Source organism: Tripterygium wilfordii, chromosome 15, assembly GCF_013401445.1.
Source record: "Tripterygium wilfordii isolate XIE 37 chromosome 15, ASM1340144v1, whole genome shotgun sequence".
Classification (NCBI taxonomy): domain Eukaryota; kingdom Viridiplantae; phylum Streptophyta; class Magnoliopsida; order Celastrales; family Celastraceae; genus Tripterygium; species Tripterygium wilfordii.
The window spans coordinates 1,769,111-1,786,585 of NC_052246.1; the positions used below are offsets into that span (position 1 = coordinate 1,769,111).

Sequence of the window (17,475 nt, forward strand, 5' to 3'; positions counted from 1 at the left end):
TAGTGATGTCTTTTGGTATGGTGCTTTTGATGGATGCTCTCTATTAACCTAACTGTCAGCTGATGTATATCTATACATATTTTGGAAATGCTTGAGTTATTGAAGGTAATCGTAGATCCGAAGATTCTCAAATAGGTCATACTTTCAAACTCGTGCTCGATCCGTGGACATTCAAGAGATAACCTGGCGAACTCGAACATGGCAGAAGCAATTCCTATAAATCGGTGAGCGAAATGGGAGCAGTACCGAGTTGTGGGAGCCTGGGAGGGCAAATAAGACTGCGCCTTAGATGAAGGATGGAACTTTCATTTGGTTTTCGAGTATGTTAAATTAATTAATATTTCGTCTATTTGGAAATTAAAGAGAATCGCGACGAAATAGCATACGTGGCACCACGTTATGAGTTGTCTGAACATATCGTGCCTTTTTTGGCTCTCGATATGACGAGAATTTCTGTGACTATTTTCTTCAGTGGTTTTGCTGTAATAAGAGCGAAATCAAAGGGCGTAATTTACAAAGCAGCGCCAAAATTTTCATTCCTGACGAGGACAAAAAGAGCAACAGAAAAAAGTAGAATATATCATTTTCTCTTTTGTTTTCCCTCGAGATTAAACTAATCCGATTTTGTTTTTTCTTGCATGATCCAGATCGGCTGTCAGAAATTGTATTCGTTAGCTCAGGTCAGAATTTTCTTTTACCGTTTCACTTTCTTCTGAATTGTAATTTTTTTTTTCTTATGTTTGTTTGGTTGCTGCGATTGTTTGAATGCCTGAAAGGAAAATTAATAAATAGAGCGTGAGAAAATACTTTCTGTTTGGTTGTCGAGAAAGAGAAATAAATAAATGTTTATTTGAACCTCAAGCATAAATTCCTCAATTGTGTAAAAAAGTTGTAAATGAACTTGACGTTTGCGTTCTGGTCCTGAATTGAATTGTTTGGATCTGTATTTTTTATTCTGAATTGTGATCTACACTTTGCATTTCTGTGCTGCTTGCTCTTGAAGGAGTTTCAGAATCTTATGATAGGGAAAGCTGGATTTCTGATTTGGGTTACTAAATTCTTTATCCTTTGTTGAATCTAATCAGTGATTCCATTTTTATCTCTAGAATGCTATATTAGTGGCTTACTGCTTCAGACATAGGTTAGTGAACGAAAAGGAGTGAATGAGAACGAGAGGAAAGAAAAGGAAAGGAAAGGAAAGAGAGGCGGTTTGAATTTTTCCTCAAATTGTCATCAAACTTGCTGGCCTCCTGTTGTTTATGAAGATGAGACATTGCCACCCATCATAAGAGATATTCAGTTTTTTAAGGGACCACCATCTTTTTCTCGTGGACCTTGTTGTTAAAATCACACATCTCAGATCTCTTTCAAGCCATAGGAAGCGTAATGGATTAGTGAAGCTAGGTTTGTCTGTTTGATGTGTGTTTTCTTTAATTTCTTTTTGTTTTCTTGTTCTTTTTCAGATGGACAATTGTCATTAAATACTATCAGTTAAAATATTTGATATTATAGAGTTGCTGCAACCAGAGTGCTGATGATGACTGATTGTTGAAGAAAGTTTTGGTAATGGCCTATCCATTTCTAAAGATATGAAGAGCCTTGAATCATGAGAAACTTAACATGCCCGGCTAATATTGATAAGAAAACTGATTTTGATCTTTTTCAGTCGGAGAAGTTTAGAGAACTCAATGTTGGTATTCCAAGAATGTTGTTTGATATAATTAATGTTTAAATTTAATGCATAGACTTTTGATGGTGGTTTTCTTTTTATTGGCCTATCCTTGACAGGTATACACACTTCTCATCTCATGCTTTCCAAAATAATTAAGTTGGTCAAGTCTTGGTAAAACAGAGGCAAGCCCCACAAATTTGTTAAATAGAGAGAAAAATATGATTTCAGCTGTGAATATTCTTTACACTTGCTGATCAAATGAGAGCCATTAGATCTTTTATGCTTGAGTAGGTGTCAATGCCTCTTTTTTCTTGGGTTTTATCACTTTATGTTAGAATGTCTTAATATGAATAGTTGTTATCTGGTCTGTTTAACACAATATAAATGTTTGAAATGAGTGATTCCTGTTGCATTCTCGTCTATCCAAAGGAATGATGATGTGAAGTTACCTATATGAGTGAAACAAGAGCTGTTTCAGATACATTATTTTTCTCCATACAAAAAAAAAAAAGGAAGAAAAAGATACATTATTTTTCTGCTGTTACTTTTGACTGTTAGCTGCCGAATTTTTGACCAATTTTCCCCCTAAATTCATTTAGTCTCTTTGTAAAGTATTTGTTTAATTTCTTCAATTTTTTCCTTTTTTCTTATAAATCCTCTAAAGTGCCGGACCAATAAGAAAGTAATGTCCTTCTCATATAAGAAATTCACTGCTGTTATGATGGCTTCTCATGATCTCATCAAGAAGCATGTTAAGCATGGTAGCCAGTTGCCCTTTTTATGATTAAATATTTGGACTATTTCTCGATTTGTGCGTCATGCTAATCTTCTCTGTATCGATTAAACCGGTTGCCCTTGCGATGACGATATTTGCGGCAGATTGTAACTTGCTTCTAAAAACATCAAACAGCTACTGATTTAATTCAATTGTTATATCATCTTTCCATTTGTCTACTTTTTGGCTGGTGGTTACCTTCATTGTGCACGAATCCGTCAGTTTTGTAACATGAGGTATGAGGATTATATCATGTTTAATAAATGCTGATTCATTCAATATTGAGATATCCAAGTGAGAATCGTACTTTTATTTGCAGAAATGGAGACGAAAGTGGCAAAGATCTTGAAGCTGATAAAGATCAAAGATGGACCGAAGAAAGATGGCGTGACTAAAGACTCGAAAAAATCAGGACTTATAGGGCTTGTAGAGGACTTTCACGAACAATATCAGTTGCTTTATGGATTGTATGATCATCTCAGAATCACTTCAGCGGAAAAGGGTCGTGGGAGAACGAGAAAAGGAACTTTGAGCATTGGGAAAGGAGTTAGAGGGCGAGTCATCACCAGGCTTAAAAAGTGAGTTGAAATCACTGCACTGGGGGAAGAAAAATCTTGAAGCTCAAGTGGGAAGCATGATGGCTGAAGCAAAACATCTCGGTGAGAAACATACAGAACTGAGTGCCCGAATTTGGGGACTTGAATTGATAAAGAAAGAGAAGAATGAGATGTCTGCTATGCTGAAGAAAACAAGAGAACAACAAAAATAACTTAACATCCAACAATGAGGATTTAGTGGCAGAAGTGAGCAACCTGAAACTGGAGTTGGATTCTTTACGTGCTCAGAAATGTGAATTAGAAGAACCAATAGGATCCGAAAGAATGGAGTTTTTCCAAGGCAATGACTTAGCGCACAAGGTCTCTCCTTTGCAGTAGGAACTGCATTCTCTCAAGAAATACTGCAGCTGAAGAGAAAATTCTGGAGGAGAAAGATGGTATTCCCGAGGTGGGTCAGGATCTAGAATTTGATGTGGGCACTCTGCATAATCTGAAAAATGACTTGGAACAACAGATAAGTAGTAAATTCATGAGATTGACCAGTTGAAAGAGGAAAAGAAGAAGCTGCATGATAGAATTTTTGAACTAGAAGGAATGCTGACTGACAGAGGCAAAGAATTCTTCTGTCTTCAGAGGCAATGTGAATGCAAAGAGAATGAAGGTTCTACTCAGATCATGGATCTAACAGGAGCTGGGTTTCTCGCAGATAAAATCAATATGAAATCTACCAAAAAAAGGGAAAAAATTCAGAGAAATAATGGAGTGATGACGTAATAATGCGCGTATTATAAAAGTAATGCAAAGCTGGAACACTTATTTATTTGCGGAGCAGCATGGCAGCCAGCCAAGGACAAACGCGGGAGCCACTCGTCGTGACTTCAAATCATGGGCCCATCACCACTACCCAATCATTTAACTTCTCGCGGTAATAGTCCCCGAAACTTTGACCCCAGACACAGATCACGATATATTGAACCACGGGAGTGGCATTGCAATGCAATTAATCCCACATTCGGAGGGTAATCAATTAAAAGGCATCTTCCAAAAACTGAAGCTACAAATACTGTACCTGTCACTTTTTACAAACAAACCCACTTTTTCAATTGATTTTCTTCATAAATTCTTATTTTCATTTCACTGACTAGACACATCTCTCTGTCTCTCCCTCTCTCTTCTAGTGTTTCTCGTTTATATCCATCTTTTTCAGTTCGGTTTGTCTCTACTTGTAGGTTCTTCCGAGCTCTGAAATACAGGTAATCTTTCATCTTTGACTGGTTATCAGGTTCAATTTTAGTTTGTCCAGACTTAAGTTGTTAATGGATTAGAAGTCAGGTTCTTTGTTATTTGGATTCTTGGAATATTTGCAGTTTAGTTTGATTAGATCAAGTATTCTTGTAGTCATGTTGATGGTTTTATGTGCTTTATGCTGTAACTGTGTTCCTGATTCAGTTGAAGAGTTATTGATATCTGGGTTTATGTTTAATTCATGATCTTAGCTGTGGATTGACTCTGCTGCTTGTAATTTTTAAGGTTTTTGGATAAGATTGATTATCTGCTGACTGACAACACTTATTATTCAAGATTTATTGATATGTCTGTCAATTTTGTTGCTCAATCTCAGTGTGTTTGTTAAATAGTCAGTTTGTTTTGATCTGCGGATTGGTTGGTATTGGAGTTCCGAGGTGATTAAAGAGTTCGGATACTCAAAAGGGAAAGTTAAAAATTTGCATTTGAGTTTTGAGTAATTGATATCTACATCATCAAGGAGATATAAAGTAAAAAAAAGTTGTTTAAAAAGAAGTTTAGGCTGTTTTAAAATTGAAACTAGTCATGATACCTTATAATACTAACAAAAAGAACAGCTCGCCTTTTCTGATATAATAGCTTTCTTTACTTACTGACACCCAAAATTGGAAAATAATTTTCTTGGGGGACTCATTTCCTTAGTGGTGCTGAGGTGGCGCCAGGTTAGGTTTGTACTCCATTTTCATTGGTACTTGAGGAATTGGTGCTGCTGAAGCCTGCACTTGAGGAATTGCGCATTTTTGGATAAAGTTTAGGATGATGATGATGATGATTGGAAGTAAGATGGTAGAAACATTAGTGCTTGTATGCATTTGAGCCTCAAATTACAAAGATCTTGTTTTGAGTTTCTTGTAGAAGAGCTGAGCTACTCAGCTACATCTTAGAAACTCTGTTTTACCAACATAATCCTTTAAATTAAAACAAGTTCTAGCAAATGTTGAAACAAAATTTGATCCTGTATTTTGATTCCATTTTGCCCTTAATTACCCTTGGCCATCGCATTACGAAACGGCTATGTGCTAGACCTCACGAGAAAAACACTATTTGGTATCTTTTTTGAGAAATTGAATAGGTTCCTTCTAAAATTAGTTGTTTTGTACTTTTGTTGGATCTTGCTGTCATCTTATGTTATATTTGTCTGTCATACACTCTGTTTGCATTTACCTGTATCATGTGGAAGACATTTGTCATACAATGATTGTACTAAGTACATAGATGCTCAACTCTTAAAAGTTTAAAAGAATAGCTACAATTGATTACTTTGTCGTATTGCGCATTTATGGATTTCAAATCTTGAAAATGTATGAAAGTCTATTGGTTTCACATTCTCTCTTTCTGACCACTAGATGGATTAAGCCTTGTTCGGATGCACGCTTCCTTAAGTTGAAAACTTGTGCGAGAGATGAGAAAGCATCGTTTTAGTGAGTCTATAAAGTCCTTCTTTGGCAGTCACATTGACCCAGAAAAAGATGAAGAGCTACGAGGAACTAAACAAGGTGATATTTTCTATCATTGATGCCTTTGATATTGTGATATTGTCTGGCTGTTGTGAAATGGCATCATGATAGGGATAAAATGTTATGTTTCACTTCCGTCTTTTGTATATGAAGATACCGGCCTTCCCTTGCATGTTTAATTGTGGCTTTTACTGATTAAGAAGGTTTTCTGTTTATTGCAGAAATTGAGGACAAAGTAAAAAGGATCAGGAAGCTGGTCAATGAAGATCATGGAGAAGAAGATGGCGTATCTGTTGAAAACTCTAGAAAAGAATCACTTGCAGATCTGATTGATGATTTCTATGAACATTACCAATCACTTTATGCTCATTATGATCATTTAACTGGAGAGCTGAGAAAAAAAGTCCATGACAAGCAAGACAAGGAGTCTTCTTCTTCCAGCTCTGACTCAGACTCAGATAAATCCTCCAAGCATAAAGGTGATAAAAATGGAAAAATGGAGGGTGAGTTTCGAAAAATGATGGATGAACTGAAGCTAGAACTCGAAGCAGCAAAATCAGAAGTTACTGACCTGAAGAGGGAATTGATAGTTACACGTGAAGAAAAGGAAGCTCTAGACTTGGAATATCAAACAGCTTTGAGCAGGATAAAAGAAGCGGACGAAGCTAACAGAGACATGATGCTTGAAGCTGACCGGTTAACTGTTGAAAAATCTGAACTCTTGGCTGAGAAGGAAAAGCTGGATCAAGATTTGTATATTGCCGGTAAGATAGAAGCTGAACAGAGTCAAAGATTAGAAAATATCGACGCAGAGAGACATAACTTACTTGTGGAGAAAGAGACTGCTATGAGAAGGATTGAAGAGGGAGAAAAAATTACAGAGGACTTGAAAACCACTGTTGATAGGCTGGAAGCTGAAAAGGCAACACTTGGGCAGGAGCTAGAAACTCTAAAGGTAGAAATTTCTGGTACGAAGCAGCAACTGGTATCTGCAGATCAACAAATCTCTAATTTAAGCCACAATTTGAAAGCTACTGAGGAAGAAAACGAAATTCTGACCTTGAAAGTTGCAGAAATTTCCAAGGAGATTCAGCAGGCACAGAACTCAGTACAAGAACTTTTGGCTGAATGTAGTCAATTAAAAGACAAGTTGGGTGAGAGAGAACAAGAACTTTTGACGCTCAAAGAGATGCATGAAATGCATGGTCATGAATCATCAGCTCGAATAAAGGAGCTGGAAGGGGAGATTCAGCTGGCACGGAGCTCAGCTCAAGAACTTTTGACTGAATCTAGTCAATTAAAAGACAAGTTGGGTGAAAGAGAATGGGAACTTTTGACGCTCAAAGAGATGCATGAAATGCACGGTCATGAATCATCAGCTCGAATAAAGGATCTGGAGGGGGAGATTCAGCTGGCACAGAGCTCAGCACAAGAACTTTTGGCTGACTCTACTCAATTAAAAGACAAGTTGGGTGAGAGAGAAGGGGAACTTTTGATGCTCAAAGAGATGCATGAAATGCATGGTGATGCATCATTAGCTCGAATAAAGGAACTGGAGGCTCAAGTGTCCAGCCAAGAACTGGAGGTGGAATCATTGCAAGCCCAGATTAAAGATATGGAACTGCAGATTGAGAGCAAGGCAACTGAAGTGCAACAATTAAGAGAAGAAAATATCAGATTTCTGTCCCAAGTTTCAGACTTTGAAAAGATGGCAAAACATAGAGAAAATGAAATTTCTGCTCTCATCAGGAGACTGGAGGATAACGAGAATGAATCAGTGTCTAGAACAGAGAATTTGACTGCACAGATCAACAGTCTACTTGCAGACATGGATTCTTTACGTGCCCACAGGGCAGAGTTGGAGGTGCGGATTTTATTTGAAAGCGGTGAAGCATCAACTCAAGTCAAGGGGTTAGTCGATCAGGTCAACATGTTGCAGCAGGAATTGGAGTCCCTAAATAGCCAGAAAGCTGAACTGGAAATGCAACTTGAGAAAAAAACTCAGGAAATTACAGAGCAACTGATTCAAGTGGAAAATATGAAGGAGCAGATACTTGGCATGACTAATGATCAACATAGACTGCATGAAGAGAAAGAAAGTTTGACAGAGCAAATAAATCACCTACAGCGGGAGGTAAACTCTCTATGCATCCAGAAAAGTGAGCTTGAAGAGCATATAAAGACTTCAATTCTAGAGAACACTCAGTTAAGAGAGGAAAAGGTGGGGTTAGAGGGAAACAATTCAGAATTACAAGAAATGTTGAAAGAGAGAGTGGCTGAGCTTGCTGCTCTCCAAGAAAAGCACGTGAATGGAGAGAATGAAGCTTCTGCTCAAATAATTTCCTTAACAACTCAGGTTAACAATTTTCAGCAGGAGTTGGATTTGTTGCAGAAGCAGAAAACCGAGATGGAGTCTCTGATTGAAAGAGAGAAACAACAATCTTTAGAAACCCTGACCCAACTGGAGAACCAGAAAACTGAGTTGATGAACCAGATCGCTGACTTTACTCAATTAAAAAATAAGTTGGTTGAGAGAGAAGGGGAACTTTTGACTCTCAAAGAGATGCATGAAATGCATGGTAATGAATCATCAGCTCGAATAAAGGAACTGGAGGCTCAAGTGGGCAGCCAAGAATTGGAAGTGGAATCATTGCAAGCCCAGATTAAAGATATGGAACTGCAGATTGAGAGCAAGGCAAGTGAAGCACAACAATTAAGAGAGGAGTTGGATTTGTTGCAGAAGCAGAAAACCGAGATGGAGTCTCTGATTGAAAGAGAGAGGCAAGAATCTTCAGAAATCCTGACTCAACTGGAGAACCAGAAAACTGAGTTGATGAGCCAGATCGCTGACTCTACTCAATTAAGAAATAAGTTGGTTGAGAGAGAAGGGGAACTTTTGACTTTCAAGGAGATGCATGAAATGCATGGTAATGAATCATCAGCTCGAATAAAGGAACTGGAGGCTCAAGTGGCCAGCCAAGAACTGGAGGTGGAATCATTGCAAGCCCAGATTAAAGATATGGAACTGCAGATTGAGAGCAAGGCAACTGGAGCACAACAATTAAGAGAGGAGTTGGATTTGTTGCAGAAGCAGAAAACCGAGATGGAGTCTCTGATTGAAAGTGAGAGGCAAGAATCTTCAGAAATCCTGACCCAACTGGAGAACCATAAAACTGAGTTGATGAGCCAGATCGCTGACTCTACTCAATTAAGAAATAAGTTGGTTGAGAGAGAAGGAGAACTTTCGACTCTCAAAGAGATGCATGAAATGCATGGTAATGAATCATCAGCTCGAATAAAGGAACTGGAGGCTCAAGTGGCCAGCCAAGAACTGGAGGTGGAATCATTGCAAGCCCAGATTAAAGATATGGAACTTCAGATTGAGAGCAAGGCAACTGGAGCACAACAATTAAGAGAGGAGTTGGCTTTGTTGCAGAAGCAGAAAACCGAGATGGAGTCTCTGATTGAAAGTGAGAGGCAAGAATCTTCAGAAATCCTGACCCAACTGGAGAACCAGAAAACTGAGTTGATGAGCCAGATTGCTGACTCTACTCAATTTAAAAATAAGTTGGTTGAGAGAGAAGGGGAACTTTTGACTCTCAAAGAGATGCATGAAATGCATGGTAATGAATCATCAGCTCGAATAAAGGAACTGGAGGCTCAAGTGGCCAGCCAAGAACTGGAGGTGGAATCATTGCAAGCCCAGATTAAAGATATGGAATTGCAGATTGAGGGCAAGGCAACTGAAGCGCAACAATTAAGAGAGGAGTTGGATTTGTTGCAGAAGCAGAAAACCGAGATGGAGTCTCTGATTGAAAGAGAGAGGCAAGAATCTTCAGAAATCCTGACCCAACTGGAGAACCAGAAAACTGAGTTGATGAGCCAGATTGCTGACTCTACTCAATTTAAAAATAAGTTGGTTGAGAGGGAAGGGGAACTTTTGACTCTCAAAGAGATGCATGAAATGCATGGTAATGAATCATCAGCTCGAATAAAGGAACTGGAGGCTCAAGTGGTCAGCCAAGAACTGGAGGTGGAATCATTGCAAGCCCGGAATAAAAATATGGAACTGCAGATTGAGGGCAAGGCAACTGAAGCACAACAATTAAGAGAGGAGTTGGATTTGTTGCAGAAGCAGAAAACCGAGATGGAGTCTCTGATTGAAAGAGAGAGGCAAGAATCTTCAGAAATCCTGACCCAACTGGAGAACCAGAAAACTGAGTTGATGAGCCAGATTGCTGACTCTACTCAATTTAAAAATAAGTTGGTTGAGAGAGAAGGAGAACTTTTGACTCTCAAAGAGATGCATGAAATGCATGGTAATGAATCATCAGCTCGAATAAAGGAACTGGAGGCTCAAGTGGTCAGCCAAGAACTGGAGGTGGAATCATTGCAAGCCCGGAATAAAGATATGGAACTGCAGATTGAGGGCAAGGCAACTGAAGTGCAACAATTAAGAGAGGAGTTGGATTTGTTGCAGAAGCAGAAAACCGAGTTGGGGTCTCTGATTGAAAGAGAGAGACAAGAATATTCAGAAACCCTGACCCAACTGGAGAACCAGAAAACTGTGTTGATGAGCCAGATTGCTGATAAGCAAAGAATGCTGGAAGAACAAGAAGACGCATCCAAAAAATTAACTGAAGAGTACAAGCAAGTCAATGGTTGGTTTCAGGAGTACAAGTTAAACCTGGAAGTAGCCCAAAAGAAGATTGGAGAAATGGCTGAAGAGTTCCGAAGGAAGATTGAGGCCAAAATTCAAAAGGTTGCTGAATTGGAAGAAATCATAGAAGAATTGAGGAGAGATGTAGAAGTAAAAGGTGATGAACTCAACACCTTGGTCGACTATGTCCGCACACTTGAAGTTAAGCTCCGTCTGTCGAACCAAAAGCTGCGAGTCACAGAACAGTTACTAACTGAGAAGGAAGAGAGCTTCAGAGACAATGAGGCAAAGTTCCTAGAAGAACAGAAAATTCTTGAAGAAAGGATTACTTCATTGGCTCAATCACTTGCTGCCAACAGTGAAGCTTATGACAAGATGATCACAGATGTATCCGGCAAAGTAAAGAACACAATGGCTGGAGCAGATATCGTGATCCACAAGTTCGAAGAAGATTTTGGAAACTACGAAAGCTGTATAGTGACAGTGTCTAAAGAGCTTCAAAGTGCAATGCATTGGGTCAGGGAGACAAATAATGAAAGAGAGCAACTGAAAACAGAGATAAGTAGTTTGTGCATGGAGCTGAAAGACAAGAAGGAACAGGAATCAATGTTCAGAGAAAGGGTTGGGGAATTAGAAATGAAGGCAAGAAAGGTGGAAGGGGAAAAGGAAATTTTGATTAAAACTGTTCAGCAGCTAGAGATGAAGGTTGAAGTGTTGCAGAAGATAACAAAAGAGAAGGATGAGGGTATATCAGGACTTGGGGAAGAGAAAAGGGAGGCTATAAGGCAGTTGTGCTTGTGGATTGATTATCACCGGAGTCGTAATGATTATCTCAGAGAAGTACTTTCAAAGATTCCAGTCAGAGGCCGAAGGACAACTTGAAGTGGGTGTAATTGATGCATATGGTGGGTTCTCTCCTTTTTGATTTTGCATTAGACTATTTTTCATTGGTTCATTTTTTCAGTCTTCATGGGGTGGTTGATAAAAATATTGTAGGCCATTATTGAACAGCAAAGCCTGCATATGTATATGATATAATATATATATCATGAGGCGTGTTTGCATCTTATTCATTAATTTCGAGTTCCTATTTTGTGCATTTCCCTTTCCGACCACCCAAAGGGACGGTGGTCGTGAGATTAAAGCATGATCATTGTAGCCGTACTTTTGTTCATGGACGAACAAGGGAGGATTGATAGGAATCAAAAACACATACACATTGATAATCTAATCACATTTATTTTCAACTCCACGGACGCCCTTCCCCTTCCCCTTGTCTCTGGCTGCCTAGGTATCCACTGTATACCCGTACGGAAACAAGAGCGTAAATTCAATTAAAAAAAACCAGTCATCACATATAACACTGGACACTGGGTGGATTGTGGAATGAAATGTATGAATTCGTTTAATACTATTACAATGCAGAAGTATTACTCCCGACTTACTTATTGGAATAGCAAATGAGAATAAATAATCTAAAGACTAAGATGAGTTGCAACAGACAGGTGGATACAAGTTGCAAGGGATAATCAACAAGGGGATAAATCGGACTTCAAAATGATATCCTGCCAGAGCTGCCAGAAATCTCTGGCAATTTACCTTCAAATGGTTTATTCTGACGGGCAAAATTTGCAGAAGTGGCCAATCGGCAGAAGAACTCGTATAACTTCAGTCAGATATCCTCATCTCGACTCCAAGAATGTCCTTCACTAACTCATAAGTCACGAATGCAATTGCTATGGATGGTACCACCTAAGAAATAGCAGACATCGTTATAATGGTCTGGTAGAACTTCCTCAATAATTTAAATAAAATGCATCAATTGTCATTTTCTACAAATATGTTTCAATTTACAAATGATTTAAGAATTTCTTCAGATCTATTAGATGAATTTTAAATGGATTTTAGTGTCCAACAAACATACAACCTGTAATCCCGAATTTTCCTGCGAGAGAGATACTGTCATCCTAAGGCTTGAGATGAGAGTGTGGGACAGGTGAAGTTACCTTGACTGAGTTGGGGACTAAGCCTTTGTACAATGCTCCAAAACCCTCATGCTTGACTGTTTTCCTGAATGCATCGACCATACCGTTATATTCAATGGGTGCTCTGGTCTTACCGTCACCAGTAACAATGGAAGCAGCATCCTTCCAGCCCACCATTTGCATTCTTCGTCGTATAACATCAAGAGGGTAAGCAACCGTCTGGCCGAGGGTTCCAGCAGCAGCCCCACATGCAAGCCTCGTTGTCACGCTCAATTCGTTGTTCTCAGCTAATCCAAATGGTTTGGTTTTAATCAACCAGGCTTTCAGAGATTCATAGACAGCGAAGTTGAGACCAACATATGGCACCTATAAACAGCATAACATAATATAGCCCTCTGGGTAAGAAATGATGGAGCACATTTACTGAGCAATAATGTTTGTTTTCTCCTAGGCTGGATATGCCTGCTAATCAATGGTTTTCCTTAGAATTCTGCTTTCTGCTCACTGAACATGAATCATTACATTACTTCCAAACCAAATATACAATGGAGAAGAAATGCATATTTGGAAGTTTATAGCTTAGAACTTCAGTCAACAAAAAAATTACTTACAACTCCTATGACAGAAGGCAGCCAGCCTCTGTACAATGCCCGAGGGCCTTCTTCACGCAGGACTGTCGAAAGAGCGTGGAAGATTCCTCTATATTGGCTGGGAGACTTCTCTGTCTGCAAAAACATAACTTAGCAAAGCCAAAGACAGTCATCAAAATATACAGATAGAAACATAACTCCACAAGCCACAGAGAGCACATTCGGGGTCACATGACATGGACTAAATCTTATCGAGCAAAACTATGAATATTACCTGGACTGTCAGCCGACCTCGAACCATGTCCATTGGATAAGTTGAGGACATGGCAATAATTCCGGCACATGCACCAGCTCCAAGGCGTAAAAGAGGAGTAAGCTCAGCCTCTTCTGCACGAGGTTGTGAAAAGAAAACATCTATCTTTAACAATTATTTCTGAGCAAACTATCATTAATTATAATAACCACAACTAACACCAACTCTATTGAATAAGATCCTCAACACAGCAAATAAATGGTAAACAAAAGGAGGGATGGTCAAACCATTTCCAGTTTGTTGCCGATGAAGCCATAAAATGCCCCTGTACCAAAGAATTAATTAAAAAACAGAGGATATTAACTAATGGATATGGGGAAATGCAAATGATGTATATTGGCATTGCCTCTTATATATGATATTCACAAAAGAAAAGGTGGATACATACCATAATGCATGGAATAAATGTAAGGGACATTTTATAAGATATTATAATTGAAGGAAATGTGGCTAACGTACTTTGAAGCTTGCTCATAACTAAAGAACTTGACTGCTGAATTCGGTACAATACGGGCACAATTAGTGCCATTGCCTTTAAACATCCCTCTAAGACCCTCAGTTTTCCAGATATATTTCAAACCCTGAATTGTTCCATTGTATCTAATGCTATGCGGATTTTGAACCTGCATATTTCAGAAAAAGTCCCATGAATATACCACAACAATAATATGCAACAAATTAGTAATAACAAGGGTAAGGAAAAAAAAATGAGTTAAAACAACACCCGTGCCCAAGACTCCCACAGTGGGTGGGGTAAAGGATAGGCAAAATGTAAGCAGACCTTACTCCCACATAATATATGAAGAGGCTATTTCCAGGAATTGAACCTGTGATTTTTAGGTTGCACCACTACAACTGTACCAGTCTACCATTGGCCACATGTTCGTTTATCAACCTCACCACTTCTTTATCCAAAACCCATTGCAGTCAGCTACATGAATCGTTATCCCAATTGTGATAATAATGGCGGTAGTGGCAATGACCGCAATGAACAATCAACGAAAAAAAATGTTTGAGACTCCACCTACAACCATAACTAGCCCAAAATGGACCGGTTAAAAAAGGTATCCCCACAACCGGACATTCCCAATAGAGGACATGATTCTCAGCATAGCATGGCATGGCTATGTGAAGACTACGGAATGATTTCCAGGAAAAAAAAAAGAGAGAGAAAATAGAGATTCAAGGCATGCAGAGACTCAAAAGATTGGTAGATGCACATAAGAAGTGAAAATGGAAAACTACCTGCAGCAAAATTTTTAACCTTTCTAAGGGAGCAACAGCTGAACGTGACCTGCAACAGGAAGCATCAAAAATTAGTTCATATATATATATATATATATATATTGCATGGCGACCTCAAGCATGCATATACAAACTACAGAGAGAATTAATTAAAAAAAGGCCTAGGGATGACATCAATCACAAGAGGTTAAGAGTACTTTCAACCAGTTCAAGCACATCATTTGCGTTCATTCAAAAAAAAGCACATCATTGCTTATGAAATTCTCGCATATATACATGCAACCATCACGCATGCTTTCTGTTTATGCTGATTCTCATACTCTTTTCCCTTCAGCAATTCCTTAGCTCTCATTCATAAAAATTAAATAAAAAAATAAAAAAATCTGAATTGCCAAAAAAAAGTTCAGAATCGATGTGCTAACATAGTTCTAAGTAACTTTAAAACCTTAAAATAAACCTCGTCTTTCAATCATTTCAACATAATACAACATTTTCCCCTTAGATGGCCTTCGTATGAACCTATTTATTCTATCAATTCTTGATATTAACTACTGTATTCCATAAAGACTATAAAAGCTACTGGCGCCACAAGTATTAGTGGTGGTGGCATTTTTCTGCATCAACCTCGTTTTGTAACACTAAGAAACATCAATTGATACCGTCCAACTTCATGGTGGGCTTCCAATAAACATACAGAATAAAATAGAGTAACAACTAATCGTTTCACACTGAAAATGGTAAAGTGAAAAGCATATGATAAAGTACAATATGGACGAGCAAAATTGAAGCTTAATTCGATCAAGAGAACCATCAAAAATATTAACTTACATAACAATAACAACTAAACAACGACGAGAAAGACAAAATGGAGAAGAGAAAGTACCAATTGAAGACAATTATCAACGTTAAAGAAATACATACTATATATAAGAGTTCAGTAACAGCACAAGAAACCAGGGGAAAAGCCATAGAACTCACACTCCTCCGGCTACTCCTCCGGCGACAAGAGACTTGCAGATACCGTAAAAGGCATGGCTGGGCGCCTTAACTTCTTCACTGGCGAGCTTCGCCTCCTCTGCGAGGTTCACAATCGTCGAAACTGCAGACTCGCCGGTTTTCACGTCCTCTGAGGCCATCGCCGGAACCCTATGGACAGACTCCGACGGTGACTGTGCGTAGCGATCAATGATTATTGGTGATCTCAGGGCTTGGCCTTCGCATTTCAGAGAGACAGATAAATGGAGGCGTACAGGGGCAGCAGAGGGTGAAGGACAGCAGCGGTCCCAGCGGAGCAATAAACGATTTTATGGTTATGAGGCTTCGAATATATGAAAGGGTATTTATGTAAATATAAATACTAAAGGATAATTAGTCACCAATAATTCAAAATATAGAAACAAAACTATTTTTCCCGGTTCTTTTGTATATTGTTAGTAAATATCTATGTTTTCATTTAATTAGCAAAATCGAGAAAAAGGAAAAAAAAAATACCAATAAGAGGTGGCTCGATTGACAATCGATTGTGTTAGACATATGTGTGTGTTCAATATTCGATTTTAATTAGAAACAAATTTTTCTTATTTAGTCCATGATTATGGATAAATCGTTTGGAAATGAATTCTCCCAATTTGAGGATTAAGTTAGATTCTTTCTATTGAGACTCTATAATTTAATTGTCGAGATTTTTATCATAAATTTCTTGAAGTAGCACAAAATCTCTACAAAGTGGACTGGACCATATGATATGAAGGTGGATAACTTATTACTAAAAAAACAAAGAAAGAAATTTGGGAGGATAATTGGATAAGGTTCTTGACTTTATTCCTTATTTTTCCTTGTTAACACGTTTAGTATATGTAACAACTAGTAATTTATGGACAAAAAGTAAAATATTCGAGATTCTCAAAATATCACCACTTTTATTTATATTTTTAACTCGTAAGACATATATTAAATAATATATTTATAAAAAATTACTTGCAAATGTTTTTCATGAAATTGTTTTAATTAATATTAGCCCGTCCAAACATTATTTTTTTGGCTCCATCCACTTGCTAGCCCTAAGAGGAACAAAGTTGTATGTGTTCGATATATCCACCGGAACCGATAAACGCAAAGTGAACAATGTAGTTTGTTTTATGAGGGGTGTGGATTTCTTACATGCATGGTATTTCAGCAATTCGGTTTAGTTGAACATGACATATACTTCAGTTATTGCATCTGACATAACTCAACCCACAAGTGCGGGAGAGTGTTAACTATCAGTCCCACATCGATTGGAATACCCAACCATGTATGGTTTATAAAACCAAACCCATGATAGAGATTTCTCATCTGTTTAAGATTGATTATAGAGATTTCTTACCTCTAGAATGTCCATTAAGACGTTTGAAAAAGTAAAAGACGAATTTCATTTATAAGGGTCCACTCTGTGTTTTGTGAGAGACCTAATAACAACTAATGAATCTCTTGGCTTCAATATCCACGAGGAGGAAAGCCGTAGAGATGACTTCTTCTACTCCCAAAGAGGAGAATCCGAGCCCCTCCAGAGTGTTGGGAGAGTTTTGACCGTGGCAAAGAGGATGAAAGTTGAAGAATCTGGATTCTCACCGACAAATCATGGAGTAATTTGAAGGAGAGTTGACTCCTGTTGAGTAAAACTCAACAGCACAATTTGACCAAGTCTTACTCGACACCAAAAGTTGACCAACTATAGATATGTTGAATTTTTCTTGAATGAGGCCAGATAGATTGATTTAGTCTAGACAGATCAATAAATGAGATGTCTCAACTCTCAAGGCGACCAAGCAAACGCATTTTTCTTTTCCTAACAGACACTAATATCCAATCCTTTGACAAAACCCTTTAATTAGCGAGAAAGTCAAACAAACATGGTTAATCTTCTCAAGAAAAAGT

General features: G+C 38.3%; 2 protein-coding genes across 2 annotated transcripts; one reads left to right on the forward strand and one right to left on the reverse strand.

The window, feature by feature from the left end:
• Positions 1-3,417: 3,417 nt before the first annotated feature.
• Positions 3,418-11,503, forward strand: LOC120016278 (COP1-interactive protein 1). Its single transcript, XM_038868968.1, has 3 exons — positions 3,418-4,257; positions 5,656-5,805; positions 5,988-11,503. Exons 2-3 carry the CDS (start codon positions 5,712-5,714, stop codon positions 11,306-11,308), a joined length of 5,415 nt encoding a protein of 1,804 aa, XP_038724896.1. The 5' UTR covers positions 3,418-4,257; positions 5,656-5,711; the 3' UTR covers positions 11,309-11,503.
• Positions 11,504-11,760: 257 nt separating this feature from the next.
• On the reverse strand, positions 11,761-15,860 carry LOC120016280 (mitochondrial adenine nucleotide transporter ADNT1-like). Its single transcript, XM_038868970.1, has 8 exons — positions 15,538-15,860; positions 14,560-14,608; positions 13,774-13,937; positions 13,542-13,579; positions 13,276-13,388; positions 13,023-13,136; positions 12,433-12,777; positions 11,761-12,178 (listed from the first exon to the last, which is right to left on the reverse strand). The coding sequence occupies exons 1-8, from the start codon at positions 15,693-15,695 to the stop codon at positions 12,095-12,097; spliced, it is 1,065 nt and encodes a 354-aa protein (XP_038724898.1). The 5' UTR covers positions 15,696-15,860; the 3' UTR covers positions 11,761-12,094.
• Positions 15,861-17,475: the final 1,615 nt, after the last annotated feature.